This window comes from Salmo salar, chromosome ssa14 (genome assembly GCF_905237065.1).
Source record: "Salmo salar chromosome ssa14, Ssal_v3.1, whole genome shotgun sequence".
NCBI classification, from domain to species: domain Eukaryota; kingdom Metazoa; phylum Chordata; class Actinopteri; order Salmoniformes; family Salmonidae; genus Salmo; species Salmo salar.
The window spans coordinates 28,664,295-28,692,157 of NC_059455.1; the positions used below are offsets into that span (position 1 = coordinate 28,664,295).

At 41.0% G+C, this 27,863-nt stretch overlaps 1 protein-coding gene across 1 annotated transcript; it reads left to right on the forward strand.

The window, feature by feature from the left end:
• The first annotated feature begins 13 nt into the window (after nt 1-13).
• Nucleotides 14-27,814, forward strand: LOC106569169 (cadherin-4). Its single transcript, XM_014140222.2, has 14 exons — nt 14-280; nt 3,061-3,186; nt 4,278-4,433; nt 4,535-4,676; nt 5,280-5,443; nt 8,134-8,268; nt 8,490-8,675; nt 8,864-9,177; nt 9,318-9,460; nt 9,641-9,862; nt 10,102-10,335; nt 12,637-12,764; nt 24,640-24,963; nt 25,159-27,814. The coding sequence occupies exons 1-14, from the start codon at nt 230-232 to the stop codon at nt 26,353-26,355; spliced, it is 3,522 nt and encodes a 1,173-aa protein (XP_013995697.2). The 5' UTR covers nt 14-229; the 3' UTR covers nt 26,356-27,814.
• Nucleotides 27,815-27,863: the final 49 nt, after the last annotated feature.

Sequence of the window (27,863 nt, forward strand, 5' to 3'; positions counted from 1 at the left end):
TTCGTCTTTTGCCTCGCCCTTTCTGTAATCAGCCTATAAGCGATGCTGTGGTGAAACTATTTGAGAGACGCCGCCTATTGCAGTCTGTATCATCAAAGAATAAAGAGTTTACAATTTAGAAAAGGCCGAAGTTTATATAGGCTACAACAGAAAATACTCAGCAGCAGATTTAAAGAATTAGGCTACACTTCAAGAGGGGAACATTTTACCTTAGTCAACAATCATTGCAATGGCCCGTGTAGCCACAGCCACTGTTTTATTATTGCCGTTCATACTAACGGTGAGTCAAAAATCTTATTTTTCATTTTGTAACATGTGCTGGTAATTAGGTATAGGCTACACGAGCAATAACGGCTCGGTTTTTTTTTTTTTTTTAGGTGTGACACTTCTCAGGCAGCCTCAATGTGAGCATCTCAATGACAATGTCGAAAAAACAGTTTTTATCGAATGAATTTACAGTTTTCTTTTTAGGATTGTAACCTTCAATTATCTGAAGAGAAAATGTACTTCATATGACGCTATTTTATTACTCTCCCGTTCATATTTCGCGTGCAACACCGATTACGGACAACATGAGATTGAGAACAAAAACAGTTTAGCTGCGAAATGGTGCCCAGTGGTCATTTGCCTAGAGAAAGTCTGAACACGTCTGGTCATTGTCAGTGAAAGAACAGCTGGTGAAATACTTAGCTCCGATTTTAGAGAATGTCACTGAATAGGATAACTATCAACAGCTAAAATCGACACTGATATCACTATCACAACTTTCTCCTAGTTTAAATGTTGTGAAATTGATTTGTTCAATATTTTCATTGGGTCTTCTGCATACAGAAGAAAACGAATTTATCATATACAGCTTCCTGTCGTGACAGTGAACGAAAACTATTAATAGCTTAAAGCTTTATACTTTTCGGTTCTAATTATGCCTGTCATATGTCTTTGATCATGAATTGGCATAAACATGCAACTATAATTTGCCTTGGCATGAAACTACACATTAGGCCTTCAGAAAGTATTCATACTTATTCCACATTTTGTTGTGTTACAGCCTGAATTCAAAATGGATTAATCTATTTTTTAAATCTCGCCCATCGACACACAATAACGCATAATGACAAAGTGAAAACATGTTTTTAGAAATTTCTACAATTTTATTGAAATGTCATTTACACAAGTATTTACACCCTGAGTCAATATATGTTAAAATCACAAAAGCCAAGTCTTTCTGGGTAATATTGTACAATATTTGCACATTATTCTTTATAAAATTCTTCAATCTCTGTCAAGTTGTTTGTTGATCATTGGTAGACAGCCATTTTCAAGTCTTGGCATATATTTTCAAGCTGATTTAAGTCAAAACTGTAACTAGGCCACTCAGGAGCATTCAATGTAATCTTGATAAGCAACGCCAGTGTATATTTGGATTTGTGTTTTTGGTTATTGTCCTGCTGAAAGGTGCATTTGTCTCCCAGTGTCTGTTTGAAAGCAGACTGAACTTGGTTTTCCTATAGGACTTTGCCAGTGCTTAGCTCTATTCCATTTATTTTTATCCTAAAAAAGCTCCCTAGTCCTTGCCGATGGCAAGCATACCCATAACATGATGCAGCCACCACCATGCTTGAAAATATGAAGACTGGTACTAAGTGATGTTGTGTTGGATTAGCCCCAAACATAATGCTTTGTATTCAGGACATAAAGTTAATTGTTTTGCCATATTTTTTGTTGTTTTACTTTACTGCCTTATTGCAAACAGGATGAATGTTTTTGAATATGTGTATTCTGTACAGGCTTACTTCTTTTCACTCTGTCATTAGGTTAGTATTGTGGAGTAACTACAGTGTTGTTGATCCATCCTCAGTTTTCTCCTATCACAGCTGTTAAACTCTAAGTATTTTAAAGTCACCATTGGACTCATTGAAATCCCTGAGTGGTTTCCTTCCTGGCTGGCAACTGAGTTAGAAAGGATGCCTGTATCTTTGTAGTGACTGTGTGTATTGATACACCATCCACATGTTAATTAATAGCTTCACCATGCTCAAAGGGATATTCAATGTCTGCTTTTTTGCAAGGAATTGGAAAACCTCCCTGGTCTTGGTGGTTGAATATGTGTTTGAAATTCACTGCTCGATTGAGGGACCTTACACATAATTGTATGTGTGGGGTACAGAGATGAGCTAGTCATTCAAAAATCATGTTAAACACTATCATTGCTATCAGTGAAACTATTCAACATATTTTGTGACTTGTTAAACATATTTCTACTCCTGGTTTTACATTGTCTTGCCATAACAATGTGCGAATACTGAAGGCACTAAATCCATTAATCTGTACAAAGTGGTACAGACACTGAGGAAACAATCATGACCTGATATTTAAACATAGCTATAACTATTGTGCTAGAACTTACACTGAGTGCACAAAACATTAGGAACACCTGCTCTTTCCATGACATAGACTGACCAGGATCCCTTAATGATATCACTTGTTAAATCCACTTCAATCAGTGTAGATGAAGGGGAGGAGACAGGTTAAAGAAGGTTTTTTGAGACATGGCTTGTGTATGTGTGCCATTCAGAGGGTGAATGTGCAAGACAACATATTTAAGTACCTTTGAACGGGATATGGTAGTAGGTGCCAGGCGCTCTGGTTTGAGTGTGTCAAGATCTGCAATGCTGTTTTTCACGCTCAACAGTTTCCCGTGTGCATCAATAATGGTCCACCACACAAAGGACATCCAGACAACTTGACACAACTGTCTATGGGAAGCATTGGAGTCAACATGGGCTAGCATCCTTGTGGAACGCTTTCAACAACTTGTAGAGTCCATGCTGTGACGAATTAAGGCTAAAAAGGGGGTGCAACTCAATATTAACAATATGTTACTAATGTTTTGTACACTCAATGTGTAAGCTATTGTACAACTTGTAGTCTGCAGTTGTGAGTTATTTAGAAGCAATGCAGTGTTATTACGGTGTTATTATCACATTAGCATAAACCCCTTAGGCCTTCGTGGTGAGTCAATATTATAATGCTGTGTTTTTTCTTTTGTATTTTGTGCAGTTTTTATGTGTGGTGGCAGCAGTAGGCGGTGGGCTGAAGCTGAGAAGACAGAAGAGAGAATGGATCGTTCCTCCTAAGAGGTTGAAGGAGAATGTAGATTACACCAGCCAAGAGTACATCGCAAAGGTATGATCTGATCCTATACGTCTTACTCTAACTCATGGAGTGATTCAGATGTTTCTGACAACCATGAGACATGAAATAGTCTGAGCATGGCATAGCTCTTTAGGCTACACATCGGATAAGTCAGTTGTCTGTCTAGAATGAATCATGCATATTAAGATCCATGAAGATACATGGCTTTAGCGTTTAGTCAAAATTAGCACTTTGAAAGTTTGTCGATGTCCGTAGTTTGAACCAAAGAAGTGCTGAATGTTGTCTTGCTTTCTACTGATCAGGTTGGTTGCATACACTATATCTGTGTCAGCCAGATGTTGTACTCTAAAGTGAAGGAATACCTGTGTAATCGTTATGTTTGTGATTTATGTGTTAGGAACAAGCTGCTCAGAGATACAGCCCAATGTGCGGTCATACCTACAGTCACAGAGCAAGGGTTTAGTCTAAAAACAAAACAGATCAAAATAAAATAAAATGTTATTTGTCACATGCGCCGAATTCAACAGGTGTAGTGAAATGCTTAATTACAAGCCCTTAACCAACAATGTAGTTTTAAGAAAAATACCTGCTAAGTAAAATAAAAAATTCTAAATAAATAGATAAGTAAAAAATAAGAAATAAAAGTAACAAATAATTAAAGAGCAGCAGTAAAATTACAATAGCGAGGCTTTATACAGGGGTTACCGGTACAGAGTCAATGTGCGGGGGCACTGGTTAGTCGAAGTAATTGAGGTAATATGTACATGTAGGTAGAGTTATTAAAGTCACTATTCATAGATAATAACAGAGAGTAGCAACAGCGTAAAATAACTCTTTCAACAACACATTCTGCCTGTATCTCTTTTCTACAACTCAAACATGCCATTCATCTATCAATAGTTTCATACCTACAGTACACCTTGATATGAATGCATGTGATCAGCTACATCTCCAAATGTACATTTGATATTTAGGCTATACTCCAAAAATAGGTTCCATAACAAAAAAGGCTTTTGTGGTATTATCCTAGCTATTCACCGATGCTTATTATTAGATCAATACTATTACAATAATAATAGTATTTTACTATCAAGATTGATTGGTATGTGTGTTTGTGACAGATTCGCTCTGATGAGCAGTACACGTCAAAGGTGACTTACTCACTGACAGGGATCGGTGCAGACCAAAACCCCAGGAGCCTATTCACTGTCAACCCAAATACAGGCATGGTCAGAATCAATGGCATTCTGGACAGAGAGAAGATACCTTCCTACCACGTAAGCTACCCACTAAAACCTAATCCAAGGCATGGAATGCTTGTGCTCAACATGTAAGAAATTAATGAATGTCTGATGTTCTAACATGGTCTCTCTGTTAGTTACTTGGAGTAGCGACATACAACAATGGAAGCAAAGCAGAGAAGGACATTGACCTGCGTATTTCCGTTGAGGACCAGAATGACTGCCAACCAGTGTTCGTTTTTGGACAATCTGGATCCGTTAATGAGTCCAGTGCTGCAGGCATGTTCCAATTATTTTAAATGTTTCTATGAAACTTGATGAGAATTAGCAGCCAGAGTAGTGGTAATGGTTCAAACTGTAGCTGTTGTAGTAGTAGTGTTATTACCAGTGTAATCAGTGAAATAGTCACAGTAGTGATACAGTAATAGTAGTAGTAGTCATCGGCGTCGTAGTAGTACAGATGTAGGATCTTAATTTGATCACTTTTGTTGCTGAGAATTTTACCTTCACAGCAGCAAATTCAAACGTTTAGTTCATTTGAGTTTTAAAAAGGCTTCTAAAGTTTGTAATTTCCACTTTGAAATGTCAGACTCTATTTGACCTAATGACCTAATGAAAAATGTATATACCCCTACAAAAATGTGCATTCATTATAAAATTTGCATTCATTAAAATGTGCATTCATAATAATTCACATTTCCTTTTGCTGCAGGATTATTTTCCTGCTGTAGCAAACTGGCTCATATTAAGATCCTACATCTGTAGTAGTAGTGGTAGTGATAGTGATAGTGGGGTAGTGGTAATAGTAGTAGTGGTAATAGTAATAGTACAGTAGTAGTACTGGTGTACTGCATAAGTAACTATTCCCTTGGTGAATTCCAGAAACCGTTGTCATGAAAGTTTTAGCCACAGATGCGGATGAAGTGAACACGCTACACTCTCAGATTTACTATAGCATAGTGCAGAAGAGTTCTTCAGATAGCATGTTCGCCATCAACTACCAGACTGGAGAGATCATGGTTCGCCAGACTACGCTGGACAGAGAGGTGAGAGAGATACCTTGGTATACTATTATACAGTGTACTGTGCATCTATGTTTTTATTTATTTTTATTTCACCTTTATTTAACCAGGTAGGCTAGTTGAGAACAAGTTCTCATTTACAACTGCGACCTGGCCAAGATAAAGCAAAGCAGTGCGACACAAGCAGCAACAGAGAGTTGGAATAAACAAGCGTACATTCAATAACACAATAGAAAAAAAGAAAGTCTATATACAGTGTGTGCAAATGGCGTGAGGAGGTAGGCAATAAATAGGCCATGTTAGCGAAGTAATTACAATGTAGCAGATTAACACTGGAGTGATAAATGAGCAGATGATGATGTGTAAGTAGAGATACTGGTGTGCAAAAGAGCAGAAAGTAAATAAAAACAGTATGGGGATGAGGTAGGTAGATTGGGTGGCTTATTTACAGATGGACTATGTACACCTGCAGCGATCGGTTAGCTGCTCAGATAGCTGATGTTTAAAGTTAGTGAGGGAGAAATAAGTCTCCAGCTTCAGCGATTTTTGCAATTCGTTCCAGTCACTGGCAGCAGAGAACTGGAAGGAAAGGCGGCCAAACGAGGGGTTGGCTTTGGGGATGACCAGTGAGATATACCTGCTGGAGCGTGTGCTGCGGGTGGGTGTTGTTATCGTTACCAGTGAGCTGAGATAAGGCAGAGCTTTACCTAGCATAGACTTATAGATGACCTGGAGCCAGTGGGTCTGGCGACGAATATGTAGCGAGGGTCAGCCGACTAGAGCATACAGGTCGCAGTGGTGGGTGGTATAAGGGGCTTTGGTAACAAAACAGATGGTACTGTGATAGACTGCATCCAGTTTTCTGAGTTAAGTATTGGAAGCTATTTTGTAGATGACATCGCCGAAGCCGAGGATCGGTAGGATAGTCAGTTTTACTAGGGTAAGTTTGGCGGTGTGAGTGAAGGAGGCTTTGTTGCGAAATAGAAAGCCGATTCTAGATTTGATTTTGGATTGGAGATGTTTAATATGAGTCTGGAAGGAGAGTTTACAGTCTAGCCAGACACCTAGGTATTTGTAGTGTCCACATATTCTAGGTCAGAACCGTCCAGGGTAGTGATGCTAGTCGGGCGGGCGGGTGCAGGCAGTGAACGGTTGAAAAGCATGCATTTGGTTTCACTAGCGTTTAAGAGCAGTTGGAGATCACGGAAGGAGAGTTGTATGGCATTGAAGCTCGTTTGGAGGTTAGTTAACACAGTGTCCATAGAAGGGCCAGCAGTATACAGAATGGTGTTGTCTGCATAGAGGTGGATCAGGGAATCACCCGCAGCAAGAGCGACATCATTGATATATACAGAGAAAAGAGTCGGTCCAAGAATTGAACCCTGTGGCACCCCCATAGAGACTGCCAGAGGTCCGGACAACAGGCCTTCCAATTTAACACACTGAACTCTGTCTGCAAAGTAGTTGGTGAACCAGGCGAGGCAGTCATTTGAGAAACCAAGGCTGTTGAGTCTGCCGATAAGAATATGGTGATTGACAGAGTCGAAAGCCTTGGCCAGGTCGATGAAGACGGCTGCACAGTACGGTCTTTTATCGATGGCGGTTATGATATTTTTTAGTACCTTGAGCGTGGCTGAGGTGCACCCGTGACCAGCTCGGAAACCGGATTGCACAGTGGAGAAGGTACGGTAGGATTCGAAATGATCAGTGACCTGTTTATTAACTAGGCTTTTGAAGACTTTAGAGAGGCAGGGCAGGATGGATATAGGTCTATAGCAATTTGGGTCTAGAGTGTCACCCCCTTTGAAGAGGGGGATGATCGCGGCAGCTTTCCAATCTTTAGGGATCTCGGACGACACGAAAGACAGGTTGAGCAGACTGGTAATTAGGGGTTGCAACAATGGCGGCGGATAGTTTTAGAAAGATAGGTTCCAGATTGTCTAGCCCAGCTAATTTGTACAGGTCCAGGTTTTGCAGCTCTTTCAGAACATCAGCTATCTGGATTTGGGTGAAGAAGAAGCTGGGGAGGCTCGGGCAAGTAGCTGTGGGTGGGGGGGGGGGGAGCTGTTGGCTGAGGTTGGGATAGCCAGGAGGAAAGCATGGCCAGCTGTAGAGAAATGCTTGTTGAAATTTTCGATTATCATGGATTTATCGGTGGTGACCATGTTATCTAGCCTCAGTGCAGTGGGCAGCTGGGAGGAGGTGCTCTTGTTCTCCATGGACTTGACAGTGTCCAAAAACGTTTTGGAGTTAGAGCCTAAGGATGCAAATTTCTGTTTGAAAAAGCTAGCCTTTGCTTTCCTGACTGACTGCGGGTATTGGTTCCTGACTTCCCTGAACATTTGCATATCGCGGGGACTATTCGATGCTATTGCAGTCCGCCACAGGATGTTTTTGTGCTGGTCAAGGGCAGTCAGGTCTGGAGTGAACCAAGGGCTATATCTGTTCTTAGTTCTACATTTTTTGAAAGGGGCATGCTTATTTACGATGGTGAGGAAGTTACTTTTAAAGAACAACCAGGCATCCTCGACTGACGGGATGAGGTCAATATTCTTCCAGGATACCCGGGCCAGGTCGATTAGAAAGGCCTGCTCGCAAAAGTGACCACAGCACTGTATGCATTGTATGCATTGACACTTTCACAGCCAATAATGTTGATATCTACAACAATAAGTAACTAACTATAAGCTCTATTATATTTCTTGGTTGTCTAGACCCAAGACACCTACATCCTGACTGTAAAAGGCTCAGACATGAACGGAGCAATGGGTGGAAACTCAGGAACAGGACAGGTGGTCATTAAAATCCTGGACATCAACGACAACATCCCCACCCTGGAGAAAGAATCTGTAAGAACTCAACCTCTCACCACTTTTCTGATCTCTATTCAGTATAATAGTGTTTTTATATTTATTATATTGTAGCAACCATAACCTAGCAGCCTCGTCGAGAAGTTCAGATCTCTTGGCGCAATGGCTAACGTGTTGGCTTGACAGTTGCTGGACACCCGAAATTCACTGCAATATGTTGCTGCGATGTATGAACTTTTGATGTGTGAATGTGTTTTCAGTACGAGGGGAGTGTGTTGGAGAACACGGTCAATGTGGAGGTGCTGAGGATCAAAGCCACTGATCTGGACCTGATGTACACTGACAACTGGCTGGCTGTGTTCACCATCATCACAGGCAACGAAGCCGGCTACTTCACTATCACTACCGACTCCAAGACCAACGAAGGCATTATTATGATAACCAAGGTATGGGCTATGATTGAAGATTGACTCAGGCTTGAATTTAATAAAAAGCATATAGAACATTTTCTTTTAAATGTAATTCCAGCCTCAGTGTCTTGTAACTACTAGTCTTCTCAATTCTCATAATATTCCAACATTGTTGGTATCACTTGACTCATTCTACTGTTTATCCCTGCTGTTTGAATCTAAAGGCACTGGACTACGAGGAGCTGAAAGTGCTCAACCTTGCCATAAGTGTTTCCAACAAAGCAGTGTACTACTTTGGCTCCTCCTCTACGAGTGGAGGGATAGGAGGAGGAGGGGTTGCAGGCGGGGGTATGACGGGCGGTGGTAAGACCTACCCCATCAAGATCAACGTGATCAACCAGAAAGAGGGCCCCAAATTCCAGCCAATGGTTAAAGTGGTGACCATCTCTGAGGACTCCACCACAGTCACCATTAACAAGGTCATCACCACCTACGCAGCCATTGACAGTGACACACTACTGACTGCTACCAATGTTAGGTGAGGTCCCAGATGTTTTCATATTGTTTTATCAGAGTAAATATTATGTGATGTGATTTTATGTTATGTTAATCTCCATCTTACTAAAGGATCATTTAGTTGATCCTAATTGTGTGCTCTTGTCATTATCATTTACTCAGGTATGCCAAAAAATCCGATGTAGACAACTGGCTGATCATCGATGAAAAGACAGCAGAGATCAAGCTGAACAAAGTGCCTGATCGGGAGTCCAAATACCTGGTCAATGGAACATACTACGCCAAGATAATAGCCATCACAACCGGCAAGTACCCATACTAATAATCAATTTGTCCTCATGCCATTCTGTAAGATATCAAGAAGTCAAGAAATCTGTCCAGAACATTGGTCACTGAAGATGCACTCTAGGACCTTTGCTCCACTTGGAGCTAAAAGAGAATAAGTCAAGTCTGTATGTAATTCTGTATTTTCTTTTGGTGTCCAGATCTGCCATCCAAAACGGCCACAGGGACAATAGCTATCCAGGTGGAGGACTTTAACGACCACTGTCCCATACTGACAGCAACGGCTACGACCATGTGCCTGGGGGACACTGCTGTGTATGTCAAGGCTGTGGATGGGGACACCTTCCCCAACGGAGCTCCCTTCAAGTTCAGAGTGATTCAGGGGGACAGCAAACAGAAGTGGACAGTGGCGCACCTCAATGGTAACATAACTAATCTGGGACTTTGGGGTTTAGGAAGCAGATAGACAGTATGGAAAGCTTCATCAAGGGGCTGTTTTGGCTTTATTTTGTTGAGCCTGATAGAAGGTGTTTTAGAAAGAGTAGTCGTAAACTAAACTTCAATTACGTATTGTGGTGTGTTTGAATGGAATTGGTGGATAGATTTGATTTCTAGATTTGTATAATTCATGTTTGTTTTGTCTCTCTCATATTTATTTTAGGTACCACTGCCATTTTACGAGACCATGCCCACATGTGGCCAGGTCACTACAAGGTTGCTGTGGAGATCAGTGACCAGCAGGGGAAGGCCTGTGCAGACATCCAGATTCTGAACGTGGTTGTGTGCACCTGTGATCAGGTCAATAAGGTCTGCTTTGCCAGGGAGACGGACAAGGACGTCACATTAGGAGCATCTGCCATCCTGCTGCTCCTTCTGGGCCTCCTGCTGTTGCTGCGTGAGTAAGCCCTCTGTTAACTACATACTCTGTTGGCTTCCTCAAACTGCCTATTTGATAAAGATCTAGGAAGGAGAGACTGATTCATAATGCTGCTGACTAACCTATTTCAACATGTTTTGAGTGATTAGTAAGTTGGGTAAGACAAGTCACTAGGCAGGTTTCCATTGACCCAGGTTTATTCGACAAAAGCAATGTCGCAAAAAAATATATGTTGACATGTGTAATGGAAATGGCAGATATACATGTAGGAGACATTTTCTAAAGATTGACAACATTTTTATCCGTTCTACAGGGTGGATTTTTATTTTGTCCAACTTTCTTTATTGCGACAAATGATGAAGGAAACAGTGTTTTTGGAGTAAATTATGATTGTTGAATCATTTTGAAGGTATGCGATGCACTTGATTGTCACGCCCTGACCATAGAAAGCCCTCGGGGTTCTCTATGGTTGTTTTAGGTCAGGGCATGACTAGGGGGTGTTCTAGTCTTTAATTTCTATGTTGGTGTGACTATGGTTCCCAATTGCAGGCAGCTGATGATCGTTGCCTCTAATTGGGGATCATACTTAGTGTGGTCCTTTTCCCACCTGCGTTGTAGGATATTGTTTGTGTTTAGTGCTATGTGCGCTACGAACTGCACGTTCGTTTATTTATTTGTTGTTTGAAGTTTCACCTCAATAAATATGTGGAACTCTACTCACGCTGCGCTTTGGTCCGCTCATTCTTACGACGAACGTGACAGAATATCCCACCCCTACAGGACCAAGCAGCGTGCCCTGGAGGAAAAGGAGAGCTGGAGCATAGGAGGACAGCGACGACGCCGTGGTCCGCGGCCACAGAAACCCCAAGATTTGTTTGGGGGGGGGGCACAAGGGGCGGTCGGTCGAGCCGAGGAGAGAGCCAGAGACCGTCGGGGAGTTGATGGAGCAGTGTGAGGAGGGATATCGGAGAGAGATGTTGGTTAGGTGTATTCTGCAGCGCATTCGCCCTGAAGAGCGCCTTCCCAGCCCGGTACGTCCTGTGCCGGCTCCCCGCATTCGCCCTGAAGAGTGTGTCATCAGTCCGGTTCAACCTGTGCAGGCTCCACGCACCAGGCCTCCAGTGCGCCTTCCCAGCCAGGTACATCCTGTGTCGGCTCCCCGCATTCGCCCTGAGGAGCGTGTCATCAGTCTGGTGAAACCTGTGCCGGTTCCACGTACCAGGCCTCCAGTGCACCTCCCCAGCCCGGTACGTTCTGTGCCGGCTCCCCGCACTCGCCCTGAAGAGCGTGTCATCAGTCCGGTGAAACCTGTGCCGGCTCCACGCACCAGGCCTCCAGTGCGCCTCCCCAGCTCGGTACGTCCTGTGCCGGCTCCCCGCACTCGCCCTGAAGAGCGTGTCATCAGTCCGGTGAAACCTGTGCTGGCTCCACGCACCAGGCCTCCAGTGCGCCTTCCCAGCCCGGTACATCCTGTGCCAGCTCCCTGCACTCACCCTGAAGAGTGTGTCACCAGCCCTGAGTCCTCTGCGCCGGTGCCCAGTCCAGGCACGGTGTCCAGTCCCGCTCCATGGCCGGAGCCTTCCTCTGCGCCGGTACCCAGTCCAGTTGTTTGAATTTAGCACATTTTTGTAAATGAATGCATTCTGTTCATTCTGGCTTTCGCGGTCTACCTGAGACATGAAACAAATAGAGGGCATAAGCTACTGTCACCAATTTATTAGGCCTAATGTGCAATTTGCCTAAATGGAAAATGGAAACACCACTTTTTTTTATTCAACACTGTACACTATTACAAAAAAGGGTTCAAAATAGGTTCTTCAGCTGTCCCCATACGATAACCCTTTTGGTTCCAGGTAGAACCCTTTTTGGTTCCAGGTAGAACTCGTTTGGGTTCCTTGTAGGGTTCCTTGTAGAAGGGTTCTACATGGAACTCAAAAGGGTTTTACCTGGAACGAAAAAGGGTTCTACCTGGAACCAAAAAGGGTTTGTCAAAGGGTTATTCTATGACAGCTGAAGAACCCTTTGAGGTTCTAGATAGCATCTTTTTTTCTAAGAGTATAGATTTTTTAGGTGTGACGTCATTACGTTTAGCTGTTTTTATTGACTCAAGATAGTTAAATGGAAACCCACAATAGCATGCAATGGTCACATCAATTTTATATTCTAACTTTTGAAATGTTGACAACAAATCACTAGACAAGGTAATGTAAACATAGCTATTGATGGGTTATGTCTACAACCCTTTGTCCCAAGGCATTCAGACCTCTCACCTTTTGTGTTTTGTGAACATTAGTTGAAATTTGGAATGTGTGTTTACAGTGGTGCCCCTCCTGCTGCTGTTCTGTCTGTGTGGAGGAGTGGCGTCCATAGGTGACTTTAAGGCCATGCCGTTTGACACTAAAGAACACATGATTCCATATCACACCGAGGGACAAGGAGAAGACAAGGTATTTTATACATGATGGCACTGCCAATGGATGACATCAAACTGTTCTAGAGTTTGTAAATAAGAATGATCTTTGGACATATAGTATCAGTCAAAAGTTTGGACACACCTACTCATTCAAGGGTCATTCCTTATTTTTACTAATTTCTACATTGTAGAATAATAGTGAAGACAACAAAACTATTACATAACACATATGGAATCATGTAGTAACCAAAAAAGTGTTAAACAAATCAAAATAGATTTGAGATTCTTCAAAGTAGCACCCCTTTGCCTTGATGACAGCTTTGCACACTTTTGGCATTCTCTCAACCAGCTTCATGAGGTAATCACCTGGAATGCATTTCAGTTAACAGGTGTGCCTTGTTAAAAGCTAATTTGTGGAATTTCTTTCCTTCTTAATGCATTTCAGCCAATCAGTTGGCTGGGTTGGTATACGTCATCCGATACGTCATCAGAGAGCGCAACAGAACATTGTACTGTCTACACTCGGTTTGTTGTTTATATTAAAACATTTTCATTAAATACATTTTAACCTGTTAGGGCTAGGGGGCAGTATTGACACGGCTGGATAAAAAACGTACCCGATTTAATCTGGTTACTACTCCTGCCCAGTAACTAGAATATGCATATAATTATTGGCTTTGGATAGAAAACACCCTAAAGTTTCTAAAACTGTTTGAATGGTGTCTGTGAGTATAACAGAACTCATATGGCAAAAACCTGAGAAGATTTCATGCAGGAAGTGGCCTGTCTGACAAGGTGTCGTTCTTCTTACCTCTGTTTATTGAAGACTGAGGATCTCTGCTATAACGTGACACTTCTTACGGCTCCCATAGGCTCTCAGAAGGCGGCAAAAAGCTGAATCGTGGCTTTGCAGGCTCTGGCTGAAAAAAAGTAGCACGTTTGGGTAGTGGCTGGTTACAGTACTGTGAGACTCAGGCGCGTGCCCGCATCGACCGAATGCTTTGTTTTCTTTCCTCTGTTTACCTAAACGCAGATTCCCGGTCGGAATATTATCGCTTTTTTACGAGAAAAATGGCATAAAAATGGATTTTAAACAGCGGTTGACATGCTTCGAAGTACGGTAATGGAATATTTAGATTTTTTTTGTCACGAATTGCGCCATGCTCGTGACCCTTATTTACACTTCGGATAGTGTCTTGGAACGCACGAACAAAACGCCGCTATTTGGATATAACGATGGATTATTTTGGACCAAACCAACATTTGTTATTGAAGTAGCAGTCCTGGGAGTGCATTCTGACGAAGAACATCAAAGGTAATCAAACTTGTGTAATAGTAAATCTGACTTTGGTCAGGGCTAAACTTGGTGGGTGTCTAAATAGCTAGCCGTGATGGCTGGGCTATCTACTCAGAATATTGCAAAATGTGCTTTCACCGAAAAGCTATTTTAAAATCGGACACCTCGATTGCACAAAGGAGTTCTGTATCTATAATTCTTAAAATAATTGTTATGTTTTTTGTGAACGTTTATCGTGAGTAATTTAGTAAATTCACCGGAGGTTTGCGGGGGGTATGCTAGTTCTGAACGTCACATGCTAATGTAAAAAGCAGTTTTTTGATATAAATATGAACTTGATTGAACAAAACATGCATGTATTGTATAACATAATGTCCTAGGGTTGTCATCTGATGAAGATCATCAAAGGTTAGTGCTGCATTTAGCTGCCTTCTGGGTTTATGTGACATTATATGCTAGCTTGAAAAATGGGTGTCTGATTATTTCTGGCTGGGTACTCTGCTGACATAATCTAATGTTTTGCTTTCGTTGTAAAGCCTTTTTGAAATCGGACAGTGTGGTTAGATTAATGAGAGTCTTGTCTTTAAAATGCTGTAAAATAGTCATATGTTTGAGAAATTGAAGTAATAGCATTTCTAAGGTATTTGAATAACGCGCCACAGGATTCAACTGGCTGTTGAGTAGGTGGGACGAATTCGTCCCGCCTAGCCCAGAGAGGTTAATCAGAACTAAAGTTTTGTTGCTAAGGATTCCACGACGCGGTTAGCCTTTACAGCTGGGACTGCAAGTTTGTGTTCCATTTTTGCGTGGATTCCGCGAGTGCTAGCTGGCTGTACTACAGACACCTGTTGTCATCATGGGAAAGACTCATTGTTATCTTTTCGTAAATCAACTGGTTGCAGTAAAGTGCCAACCTGGATACCAAGGAGATCCTGAGGGAAATCGCCGAGTACCAAAAGCTTACACTATGGAGGAACAACATACTCCATCATGGAAAGAGCCGACTACCTCACAAAAAAACAGATTCATCTACAGACACAGATGATTTACTTACCGTTGAAGTAGAGGCAAGTGCTCTGGCTGGAATCCATGCAACACTGGAAAAGTTGTGTGAGGAGGTAGCAGGGCTGAGGGGGAGTTTAGCCAGAGTGAAATTCTCACGCTCCAAGGAGAAAAGAAGGCACTCACAGCCAAGGTAAAAATCCACAATTCCAACATCGATTGTCTACTCAGGGAAAACAGGGTGATGAAGGAGTCGCTACTAGACATACAAAGTTGTAGCATGCGTGAAAATATTTGATTTATGGGATTCCTGAGGACGCATCCAATAATCCAGAGGGCACGATCAGAGAATTCATGCAATCCGCCTTGGAACTTCCTATAGAGACTGTAAACAAGGTGGCTGTCCACCAAGTACACAGACTTGGAGCTCGGAGCGACAAGACCAAGTGTCCCCCACCGATCATCGCAAAATTTCAACACTACCAACAAAAGGAGCTGATCAAAAGCAGAGGAAGGGAGTTTAAAGGGATCAAATTTGGTCTCAGTGACCAAGGGAGATAAACGAACGTCGTAAGAGACTGTATCCGGTACAAAGGCAACAAAGGGAGAAGGGTATGCGTGCCTTTCTCATTGTGGACAAACTCTTTATAGATGGACAGCTATTCCGAGACAGCTCCATAACACCATGGCTGTACTAAATTCTACAGGGACTTCAGGTTACGAAAAAAAGAAAGTATGGGAACTGTAAAAATGAAGTGGATATGAAGTGGATATGAACACACACGTACTCAATTACATGCTTGCTTACACATACAGACTTATACATTCACACACACCTGCTCTCGCTCCCTTCTCTCACTCTCTTTCTCTCTTTTCTCTTCTCTATTGTCGAGAACTGTTTTAAAATGTAATATGTTTATTGTTTGTCTATCTTTTTGATGTATTTGTCTACAAGTTTATATATGTTTACAACAAGCAAGGGGGAGATATCAGAATAGGGGCACTAGGGAATAATAACATATTGTACGGAATACATTTGTACTGTAGTGAAGCTGTCTCTAGAGTAATGCAAGGTGTCTTTCATGATCATGTGAAACGTCAATTGCTATGGAAATGCTGGGATGTGTTTTTCATTGATGTTAAAGATAATTATGATTCAACTATGACGGGGATACGATATGGATTACAATTATCATCATGGATATTAAGGCTATAGGCACTACATGTTACACACATAGACACTCAACCATGCAAATTAGCAGAGTTATTATTTATTCGGACATCACATATTATAGTCTTCCTCTTATACAGGTGAATGCACCAATTTGTAAGTCGCTCTGGATAAGAGTGTCTGCTAAATGACGTAAATGTAAATGTAATACAGACATCGTACACACTCTCACTAAATCACATCCAATATACACATCAACCTACTCAGATTTACTACACACATAATATCTTGTCTCAATTTTCTAACATCTGTGGTATTGGCTCACAGGCAAACAGGCAAGGGAATAAAACAAATATTGCTAGAACCTATTTCTTGAACTCTAAATATCAGACCTTTGAAAGCTCTAATTTTGACCGTCATAATATCTCTGATGGCAGTAACTTTACAAGCACTAATTATGGTCAATTTAGACTGAGAATAGTATCTAGTTAAGGAAAGGTGTGAAATATGTATAGCCAGTTATAATTGTAACGGTTTAGCAGATTATAAAAAAATAAGTCTTTACATGGCTAAAAGAAAAGGAATATAACATACTGTATACAGGAAACTCACTCTACATCCTTAGATGAATGTGCGTGGAAAAAGGAATGGGGTGGTGAAAAATGTTTCTGTCATGGACAAAGGAACTCAAAAGGTGTGATGATATTAATGAACAACAATTTCGATCTGAATGTGCAAATAGTCAGGAATGATTCGCAAGGAAGGTGGATCTTCTTGAATATGAAAGTGGACGAAAAAGAGATTTGGCTCATTAATCTATATGTTCCAAATCAGGATGATCCATACCTCTTTGAAAACATTTATACCAATTTATTGAACTTACAGGCAACAAATGATCAAATCATTATGGTAGGAGACTACAACACAGTGTTAAGTACCTCAATGGAGCGTAAAGGTAATCACTCTAAGAACTATCATCACCGTGCCCTTAAGGAAATCACAAATATTATGGACACATTAGAAATAGTGGATATTTGGAGACTAAAAACCCGACCTAGTGAGATATATAGTTGAAGGCTGAAGTTTACATTCACTTAGGTTGGAGTCATTAAAACTCATTTTTCAACCACTCCACAAATTTCTTGTTAACAAACTATAGTTTTGGCAAGTCGGTTAGGACATATACTGTGTGCATGACACAAGTAATTTTTCCAACAATTGTTTACAGACAGATTTTTTCACTTGTAATTCACTGCTTCACAATTCCAGTGGGTCAGAAGTTTACATACACTAAGTTGACTGTGCTTTTCAACAGCTTGGAAAATTCCAGAAAATCATGTCATGGCTTTGGAAGCTTCTGATGGGTTAATTGACATCATTTGAGTCATTCGGTGGTGTACCTGTGGATGTATTTCAAGGCCTACCTTCAAATTCAGTGCCTCTTTGCTTGACATCATGGGAAAATCAAAGAAAATCGGCCAAGACCTCAGAAAACAAATTGTAGACCTCCACAAGTCTGGTTCATCCTTGGGAGCAATTTCCAAAAGCCTGAAGGTACCACGTTCATCTGTACAAACAATAGTAAGCTAGTATAAACACCATGGGACCACACAGCCGTCATACCGCTCAGGAAGGAAACGCGTTCTGTCTCCTAGAGATGAATGTACTTTGGAGTGAAAAGTGCAAATCAATCCCAGAACAACAGCAAAGGACCTTGTGAAGATGCTGGAGGAAACAGGTGCAAAAGTATCTCTATCCACAGTAAAACGAGTCCTATATCGACATAACCTGAAAGGCCACTCAGCAAGGAAGAAGCCAAAAACCGCTATAAAAAAGCCAGACTACGGTTTACAACTGCACATGGGGACAAAGATCGTACTTTTTGGAGAAATGTTCTCTGGTCTGATGAAACAAAAATAGAACTGTTTGGCCATAATGACCATCGTTATGTTTGGAGGAAAAAGGGTGAGGTTTGCAAACTGAAGAACACCATCCCAACCGTGAAGCACTGGGTGGCAGCATCATGATGTGGGGGTGCTTTGCTGCAGGAGGGTCTGGTGCACTTCACAAAATAGATGGCATCATGAGGCTGAAAGATTATGTGGATATTTGGAAGCAACAACTCAAGACATTAGTCAGGAAGTTAAAGCTTGGTTGCAAATGGGTCTTCCAAATGGACAATGACCCCAAGCATACTTCCAAAGCTGTGGCAAAATGGCTTAGGACCACAAAGTCAAGGTATTGGAGTGGCCATCACAAGCCCTGACGTCAATCCTATAGGAAATGTGTGGGCAGAACTGAAAAAGTGTGTGCGAGCAAGGCCTACAAACCTGACTCAGTTACACCAGCTCTGTCAGGAGGAATGGGCCAAAATTCACCCAACCTATTGTGGGAAGCTTGTGGAAGGCTATCCGAGACGTTTGACCCAAGTTAAACAATTTAAAGGCAATGCTAGCAAATACTAATTGAGTGTATGTAAACGTCTGACCAAATGGGAATGTGATGAAAGAAATAAAATCTGAAATAAATCATTCTCTCTACTATTATTCTGACATTTCACATTCTTAAAATGAAGTGGTGATCCTAACTGACCAAAGACAGGGAATTTTTACTAGGATTAAATGTCAGGAATTGTGAAAAACTGAGTTTAAATGTATTTGGCTAAGGTGTAGGTAAACTTCCGACTTCAACTGTACATGCTGCAACTCATCTGGCCGTGATTGGGAGTCCCATAGGCCGGCACACAATTGGCCCAGCATTGTCTGGGTTTGGCCGGGGTAGGCCGTCATTGTAAATAAGAATTTGTTCTTAACTGACTTGTCTAGTTAAATAAAGGTTAAATTAAAAAAAATAAACATGGAGGAGACTTAATCAAGCTGGTCGTCTTGACTACTTTCTTTCTCTCTTGCATCAAAGGTTAAAAAGTTTTAATAGGAGACAGAATGCGATCGGATCATCATCTAATTGGCATCCACATAACTCTTATAGATTTTCCACGTGGACGGGGATATTGGAAATTTAATCAAAGTTTACTGGAGGACAACTTATTTTAACTAAGACAAAATATTTTATAACTGAATTTTTCCAGTGTATTATAGGTTCAGCATATCCCCTTATCGTTTGGGATACCTTTAAATGTACCTTCAGAGGTCATTCAATTCAATATTTATCAATAATAAAAAATCAGTTTCTGACTAAAGAGACAAGACAACAAGGGAAATCCATGAACTAATAGTACAGATAGATAGCAATAAAAACAATACTACGGAGATACAAAATGGAAAAACAAAAAGAACTTGAAGTTATTCAAGAACGTTATTGAAGAACAATCTAATGTAATCTATTACAAAAATAAAGCAAACTGGATGGAATATGGAAAAAAATGCACAGAATTCTTCCTGAATCTCCAATACAGGAAAGCTAACAAAAAGAATTTGCAGAAACTTGTTACTGATTATGGAGTCATCTATGATTCTCCGAATGATATTTTAAAAGAGGAAGCTAATTATTTTAGGCATATGTTCTCTTTTCTATCTCGTCCTCTCCCACTGAATGAAGATTACGCTAAGGAATTCTTTCCAAATAATATAAAACATTGAAAATTAACAAATGTACAGAAAGATCAGTGCGACGGCCAAATTACAGAAGAAACACTTTTTGAGGCTATTAGATCCTTTCAGTCTGGAAAAACCCCAGGGCTTGATGGCATACCGGTGGAGGTATTATCAAGCGTTTTTTGATATACTAAAGGCTCTATTGTTAGATTGTTTTAACTACTCCTATAGAAATGGTAGTCTGTCAGGTACTCAGCAGGAAGGTCTGAATTCTCTATTAATAAAAAAAAGACCCAGATGGCAAATATAAAAGACCCAGTCTATCTAAAAAACTGGAGGCCCCTTACACTTTAATGTTGTGATGCAAAAATTCTAGCGAAATGCATAGCACTCGAAATTAAAAGGGTTTTACCAGGTATTTATCATCCTGATCATACAGGTTTTTTACATAGACGATACATTGGAGATAATATACAACAACTACTAGAAATAATAGAACATCATGAAACATCTAAGAAGCCAGGCCTGGTATTTATAGTGGATTTTGAAAAGGCATTTGATAAAGTAAGACTGGATTTTATTTATAAATGCCTGGATTTTTTTAATTTCGGTGATTCTCTTATAAAATGGGTTAAAATAATGTATAGCAACCCCAGGTGTAAAATAGTAAATAACGACTACTTCTCAGAGAGTTTTGAATTGTCAAGAGGAGTTAAACAAGGGTGTCCACTGTCACCATATCTATTCGTTATGGCCATCAAAATGCTAGCTATTAAAACCAGATCCAATAACAACATTAGAGGATTAGAAATCCAAGGCTTAAAAACAAAGGTGTCCATGTATGCTGATGACTCAAGTTTTATATTAAGTCTGCAAGCTAGATCCCTGCATTGTCTCATTGAAGATCTAGATAACCTTTCTGTACTAAAACCTAATTATGAGTGTACAATGTTACGTATTGGATCTTAAAAAATACAACTTTTACATTACCCTGCAGTTTACCTATAAAATGGGCTGATGGTGAAGTAGACATACTTGGTATCCATATCACAAAAGATGTAAATAAGCTCTTCACAATGAATTTGAATAGAAAACTTGTAAAATAGACAAGATCCTGCAACCATGGAGAGGTAAATACCTGTCTATTTATGGAAAAATTGCCCTAATTAACTCCTTAGTCATTTCTCAGTTTACTCACTTACTTATGGCGCTGCCTACTCCCGATGATTCGTTTTTCAAATCATATGAGCAAAAACTATTTTGCTTCATCTGGGATGCTAAACCAGACAAAATAAAATGTGCCTATCTATATAATGAATATGAATTGGGTGGGTTGAGATTATTAAATATAAAAGCACTAAACTTCTCTCTAAAAGCTTCACTTATTCAAAAGTTTTACTTGAACCCTAAATGGTTCTCAAGTAGATTACTAAGAAAAGCTCACCCATTGTTAAAAAAATGCCTTTTTGCCTTTGTGCAGATTGCCATGTCTCATTTTCGATTAATTGAAAATTATACTTTTTTCAAAGTATCTCTCTTTTTCAAACAAGCATTGCAGAGCTGGCTACAATTTCAATTTCATCCCCCTGAAAAGATAGAACAAATATTACAACAAATATTATGGCAGAACTCAAATGTGCTGGTTGATAAAATACCTGTATTTATGGGAAAGATGTTTGAAACGGGTATTTTGTTCTTAAATGATATTGTACATTGGAATGGTAGAGTTATGACATTCATGAAGTTCAGAATTGTACGGGAAGGTCTGCTCAATCCAAGAGTACAACCAATTGATTACATCATTACCCCAAAAATGGAAGAGGCAGGTGGCAGTGGGAGGAGGTAGGGAACTGGTCTGTCTGCCCAATATAAAGGATCAAAACTGGCAGAGGAATAAAAATAGCATAAATAGGAAAGTATACCAGTTTCATTTTAGGACCAGGATGTTGACAACTGTGCCATACAGATTGCAAAATATTTGGGAAGAGATTTTTGATGTACCGATTCCATGGTACAGGGTGTCTGAGATTCAAGACTTTGTGCTTTTCAGCTAAAATTATTATATAGAATTCTTGCCACCAACAAAATGTTGAATATTTGGGGCATAAAATCATTGAAGCTCTGCACATTTTGTCGTGAGGATACAGAATCAATAGACCATTTATTTTTGTATTGATCTCATGTAGCCTCTTTCTGGTCTTAGGTTCAGGAATGGCTGAAAATGCATAGCATTGATCTAAAATTTACCCTAGAAATAGTACTGTTAGGAGATCTGGAGAGACCAGCAGAGATAGATGGGATGGGCTGCGGGAAGCTGAGGGTTGGGATGTGGAATTGGAGACAAGTGGGAGTGGAGTTTCTGTGCGGGAGATAGAATGATGGTCAAAGATAAAAGTAAAGAAAAAAAAGTGTAAATAAAGCATAATTAAAAGTATGTTTGAATGACACTGAGGGGCAGTGTTTTTACAACTAATGCCGGTTTGCCTGAGGCTGATGCCGTGCAGGTGTTTGTACACATGCATATACACACACTCTCATTCAAATAAACGCATACAAGAACACACACATACATGTAATAATGCCAGACTTGCACACAAACATATACAGTTGGCATTGCTGATTTCTTCTGTCTTTTAATTTTTTCTCTTTAGTTCATTCTCTTGGTTGTTGGTGCATTGGGGGGTTCTTGGGGGTGGGGAATGGAATTAATTGTATTTTTTATTTTATTTTTCTTCTTGGGAGGGGACCGTGGGAGGGGTCTCGAATGGTTGAGGGACAGCTATTGGGGAACTGTGGGGTGATCTTGGAGGGTTCGGGTTCACGTTTTTTGGCCTGGTGGGCGATCTGTCAACGTGCCCTTGAGCAGGGCATTGACCCTGGATGCTTCTGTGTGTCGCTCTGAATGGGAGTCTGTTGGATGACTGGTATGGTGTAGTTGTTGAGCGGCTCCACTGCAAGTATATTGTATGTTTCGGATATTCAATAAAAAAAGTGTGAAATAAATCAATACTATTTTATATTTGAGTTTCTTCAATTTAGCAACCCTTTGCCTTGATGACAGCTTTGCACACTCTTGGCATTCTCTCAACCAGCTTCATGAGGTAGTCACATGGAATGCATTTCAATTAACAGGTGTGCCTTGTTAAAAGTTAACTTGTGGAATTTCGTTCCTTCTTAATGCGTTTGAGCCAGTCAGTTGGGTTGTGACAAGGTAGGATTGGTATACAGAAGATAGCCCTATTTGGTAAAAGACCAAGTCCATATTATGGCAAGAACAGCTCAAATAAGCAATGAGAAACGACAGTCCATCATTACTTTAAGACAATCCAGAAAATGTTAAGAACTTTGAAAGTTTCTTCAAGTGCAGTCGCAAAAACCATCAAGCGCTATGATGGAACTGGCCACAGGAAAGGAAGACCCAGAGTTACCTCTGCTGTAGAGGATAAGTTGATTAGAGTTAACTGCACCTCAGATTGCAGCCCAAATAAATGCTTCGAAGAGTTCAAGTAACGGACACATCTCAACCAACTGTTCAGAGGAGACTGTGTGAATCAGGCCTTCATGTTCGAATTGCTGCAAAGAAACCACTACTAAATTACACCAATAAGAAGAAGATCCTTCTTTGGGTCAAGAAACACGAGCAATGGACATTAGACCGGTATAAATATTTTGGGTTCCAACCGCCGTGTCTTTGTGAGGCTCAGCTCTGTTGGCTGATGTCCGCATGTGTGGTCCCCCCTCGTGAAGCATGGAGAAGGAGGTGTGATGGTGTGGGTGTGTGGTGCTGGTGACACTGTCTGTGATTTATTTAGAATTCAAGGCACACTTAACCAGCATGGCTACCACAACATTCTGCCAATCCCATCTGGTTTGCGCTTAGTGAGACTATCATTTGTTTTTCAACAGGCCAATGACCCAACACACTTCCAGGCTAAGTAAGGGCTATTTGACCAAGAAGGATAGTGATGGAGTGCTGCATCAGATGACCTGGCCTCCACAATCACCTGACCTGAAACCCAATTGAGATGGTTTGAGATGAGTTGGACCGCAGAGTGAAGGAAAAGCAGCCAACAAGTGCTCAGCATATGTGGGAACGCCTTCAAGACTGTTGAAAAAGCATTCCAGGTGAAGTTGGTTGAGAGAATGCCAAGAGTGTGCAAAGCTGTCATCAAGGCAAAGGGTGGCTCCTTTGAAGAATCTCAAATATAAAATATGTTTTTATTTTTAAGCACCAGCTGTCAGAGCAGCTCACAGATCACTGCAACTGTACATAGCCCATCTATAATTTAGCCCAAACAACTACCGCTTCCCCTACTGTATTTATTTATTTTATTTATTTTGCTCCTTTGCACCCCATCATTTATTTCTACTTTGCACTTTCTTCTACTACAAATCTACCATTCCAGTGTTTTACTTGCTATATTGTATTTACTTTGCCACCATGGCCTTTTTTGCCTTTACCTCCCTTATCTCACCTCATTTGCTCACATTGTATATAGACTTATTTTTCTACTGTATTATTGACTGTATGTTTGTTTTACTCCATGTGTAACTCTGTGTTGTTGTATGTTGTCGAACTGCTTTGCTTTATCTTGGCTCGGTCGCAATTGTAAATGAGAACTTGTTCTCAACTTGCCTACCTGGTTAAATAAAGGTGAAATAAAAATAAATAAAACATTTGTTTAACACTTTTTTGGTTAGTACCTGATTCCATATGCGTTATTTCATAGTTTTGATGTTTTCACTATTATTCTACAATGTAGAAAATAGTCAAATTAATGAAAACCCTTGAATGAGTACGTGTGTCCAAACTTATGACTGGTACTGTACATTTATTTTGTTCCATTTCCAAGTTGAAATTTGACCCACTCCTTCCCCCTCACAGGAAGTTCCACTCCTGCAAATTCCTGTGGTGATAGATGGCTCCATCAAAGTCGTTGACTTGGCAAACATGGGATTAATAAGAGATGCAGGGGCTGCAGGAGGATCAGCAGGAGGAGTGTTCGGGGACGACTTCACCCCGTCCGCAATAAACACATGGGAGCACAAACATTCCCATGGCTCCCACCAGCTCAGTGGCAGAGTGAAGGTGAACTACGGCGTGGGTGGAGGAACCATGACTGGACATGAACACTTCTCCAGATATGGAGCTGGAGCTTATGATGGGGTCGCTCTCTCCGAGGGAGTCCTAGAGGAGTACTACTCTGCAGTGAGTATCTTAGATCATGATCTTTTGAAGACCACTAAAAGTGTGTATGCATTAGTATTGAGATTATACTGAGTCGGTGAAAGTGAACTTCTTGGATTACTCCTTTGACATAGGAGTTGAGGGCAGTGTTATTGTAGCCATTTTGATTAAATGTGTTAATATACTGTATCTGTTCCTATCATATGACCTTTACAGAAGGCCAATCATGCTGCGCAGAACGACCAACAGAGAGATGACCTACTGATCTACGACTACGAAGGTCAGGGGTCACCAGTAGGCTCTGTTGGCTGCTGCAGCCTCCTGGGGGCCGATGACGACCTGGACTTCCTCAACGACCTGGGGCCCAAGTTCAAGACCCTGGCCAAGATCTGCCAGGGGTCGATAGCTATGGAGGCGGAGACTGTCAACATGTCTGTGTCATCCCCTAGACCTAGGCCTACCACATCCACCCACACAGAGGTCAATAGAGACACAGCTCTCAATGTCAACACCCTGAACACCTCATCCACCACCTCCACCTCCTCCACACCCCTACAGGAGAACCTTGTTACTCGGGCCCAAGGATCAGCCACCATCCGCAAGGTTCAGGAGAACAAGGTGATGCCCAACAAGACCCTCTTCATCCAGCAGCCCCCTATGTACTACACCGCTTCCCCCACCATGTACATGGTGGAGCCCCAGCCCCAGTTGGTGCTGGTGGAGCAGAGAGGGGGAGGTGGTTATGTCCGTGCCCAGCAGGCGGTAAGCCAGGTGGGGGTAGGGATGGGTCAGGGGGTGGTGCAGGTAGAAGGGCTCCATGGTGCTCAGGGCATGATTTTACTGGAGAGGCAGGTAGGAGCAGGTGGTAGTGAGGAAGGACAAGGTCATCTTGTTATGGGCGCAAGCCAGGTCTTACAGGGAGCGGGCCACACTATTATCGGGGGAGGTCACATTATTACAGAGACGAGCCAAACCATTACACGGGGAGGCCAGGTTCTACAGGGGGCAGACCAGACCATGATCGGAAAAGGCCATCTATCGCCAGGAGGAAACTTCTCACAGGGAAGCCTGTCCGGGTCCAGGAAAGTGGTGGTTGTTGAGAGCGGGTCTGGGTCAGACTCGGCAGCAGGGTGCAGCACAGGCTTAGGGGCTGCCCAGGTCACCATGCTGCAGAGAGGCCAGGGGTTAGAGGTCAAATGTCATAGTGTAGAAGTGAGAGGTCAGAGTGGTGCTTCCTCGTTGAGCTCCAGCTCCCTGTGTGGCACGGCGGGGTCAAACGAGGCCTCTGCTACTGCTGTCAAAGTCACCACCACGCCTACAGCTGCACCCTGTAGCAGCAGCCACACCGCTGTGGTGCAAGAGAAGAAAATATCTGTCACTGAGAAATACGTTGAGACCAGTACTATAGCGTAGAAAAACAACTTCACATCAGCTTGATAACATACTGTACACTGTGGGTTTAAAGGGGATTTCTTTTTAGTCAATAAAGCAACAATCCAGGGAGAGAGAAAGAGATAGAGGTACTGGTGCTCTCTTCTGGTCTGAAATACAGGAATTCTACCCATTGTTTGATAACAACTCTTTTATAACACTTAGTTTTTATTATCACGATTACCAGATGGTATATAATACTAAATATGATTCATTGATACATTGTGAATTAATGATTGAGTTGAAGATACTTGATTACAGAAGAAGAAATTGAATAAAAATAATGAAAATCATGGAATCGAATCAGTATTTGAAAGGAGTGAAATATTTTTCTAAACATTCAAATGTTGTGGTGGGTGATGTATTAATTGTTCAGGTGAGAAAATGTGTCTATCTTTGATAAAGCTTTTTTTTACTGGGATTGTCAATTCTTTATCTAATTCATAGTTCAGTAGGTCAAGGTTTCCAAACGGGACATACAAAATTATTGTACCAGAGAAGTGTGGGACCTGTCAAAAAGCCCTTATTTTTCTCTAATAGTTTACATTTTAAGCCAAAGAGTGTCTCGTTTTTCTGTTGGGTCTCATATGCATTAATTTATCCCATTATATTCAAGTTATTGATGTTAAATGTACATTAAATGATGCCTATATTTTTGTTCATCTCAACATTCAAGCTAAAAATAGAGATTATGTAAGATTTGTACCATGGGCTTGGCTTATTATGCACTGATATGCATTAAAGCAGGGGTGTCAAATGTGTTTTTTGACCCTGGGGCCGCATTCAGTATTCAACGAGGTTTGGGGGGCTGCATTGAAAATGTGTTATATTTCTCGCTGTGAAAATGTGCAGTTTCTTTTCTCTATCCATAGTTTGGGGAATTTTCAATGCTCCCTGACTGCCTTTCATTTCAGTGATTATTAGCGAAGCGAGCTGGACACAGTCAAGTTTCTGTATGAATGTAGGTCCATTATCAATTCTACACAGTTTCGATTTGGTTTTAGTCATTTTAAAGTATATTGATAACATACTGTGTTATCAATAGTTAGTATCCCCCCACAAATGATTTGAGTAAAAAAAAAACAATAATAATAATAAAGAGTATATATATATATATATATACATACAAATCATTAAAATCCAGACGGAAAATATTTATACAAGAAGCAATCTAATATCACACAGTAATAATAATAAAGATTATTATTATTATTGTTGTTTTTTTACTCAAAGAGTGAGTTTGATGTTGCTGTTAATGCTACTGGTGTTTTTGACAATTCTGACCTGGCTGCAAGCTTTCATGTCTAATATATTTTACTGTATGTGTCATGAGATATGGTGTCTGCCTGCAGTATGTCTGTCCTTCATTGTGTACTAAAAAGTTTGATTAAATGTTTTCTGATTTTGAGAGAATAATAAACTTGAACATATACCAGACACATTCAGTTAGTCATGTGTTATGGTTTCATGTCGTTTCTTTCTTAGAATCT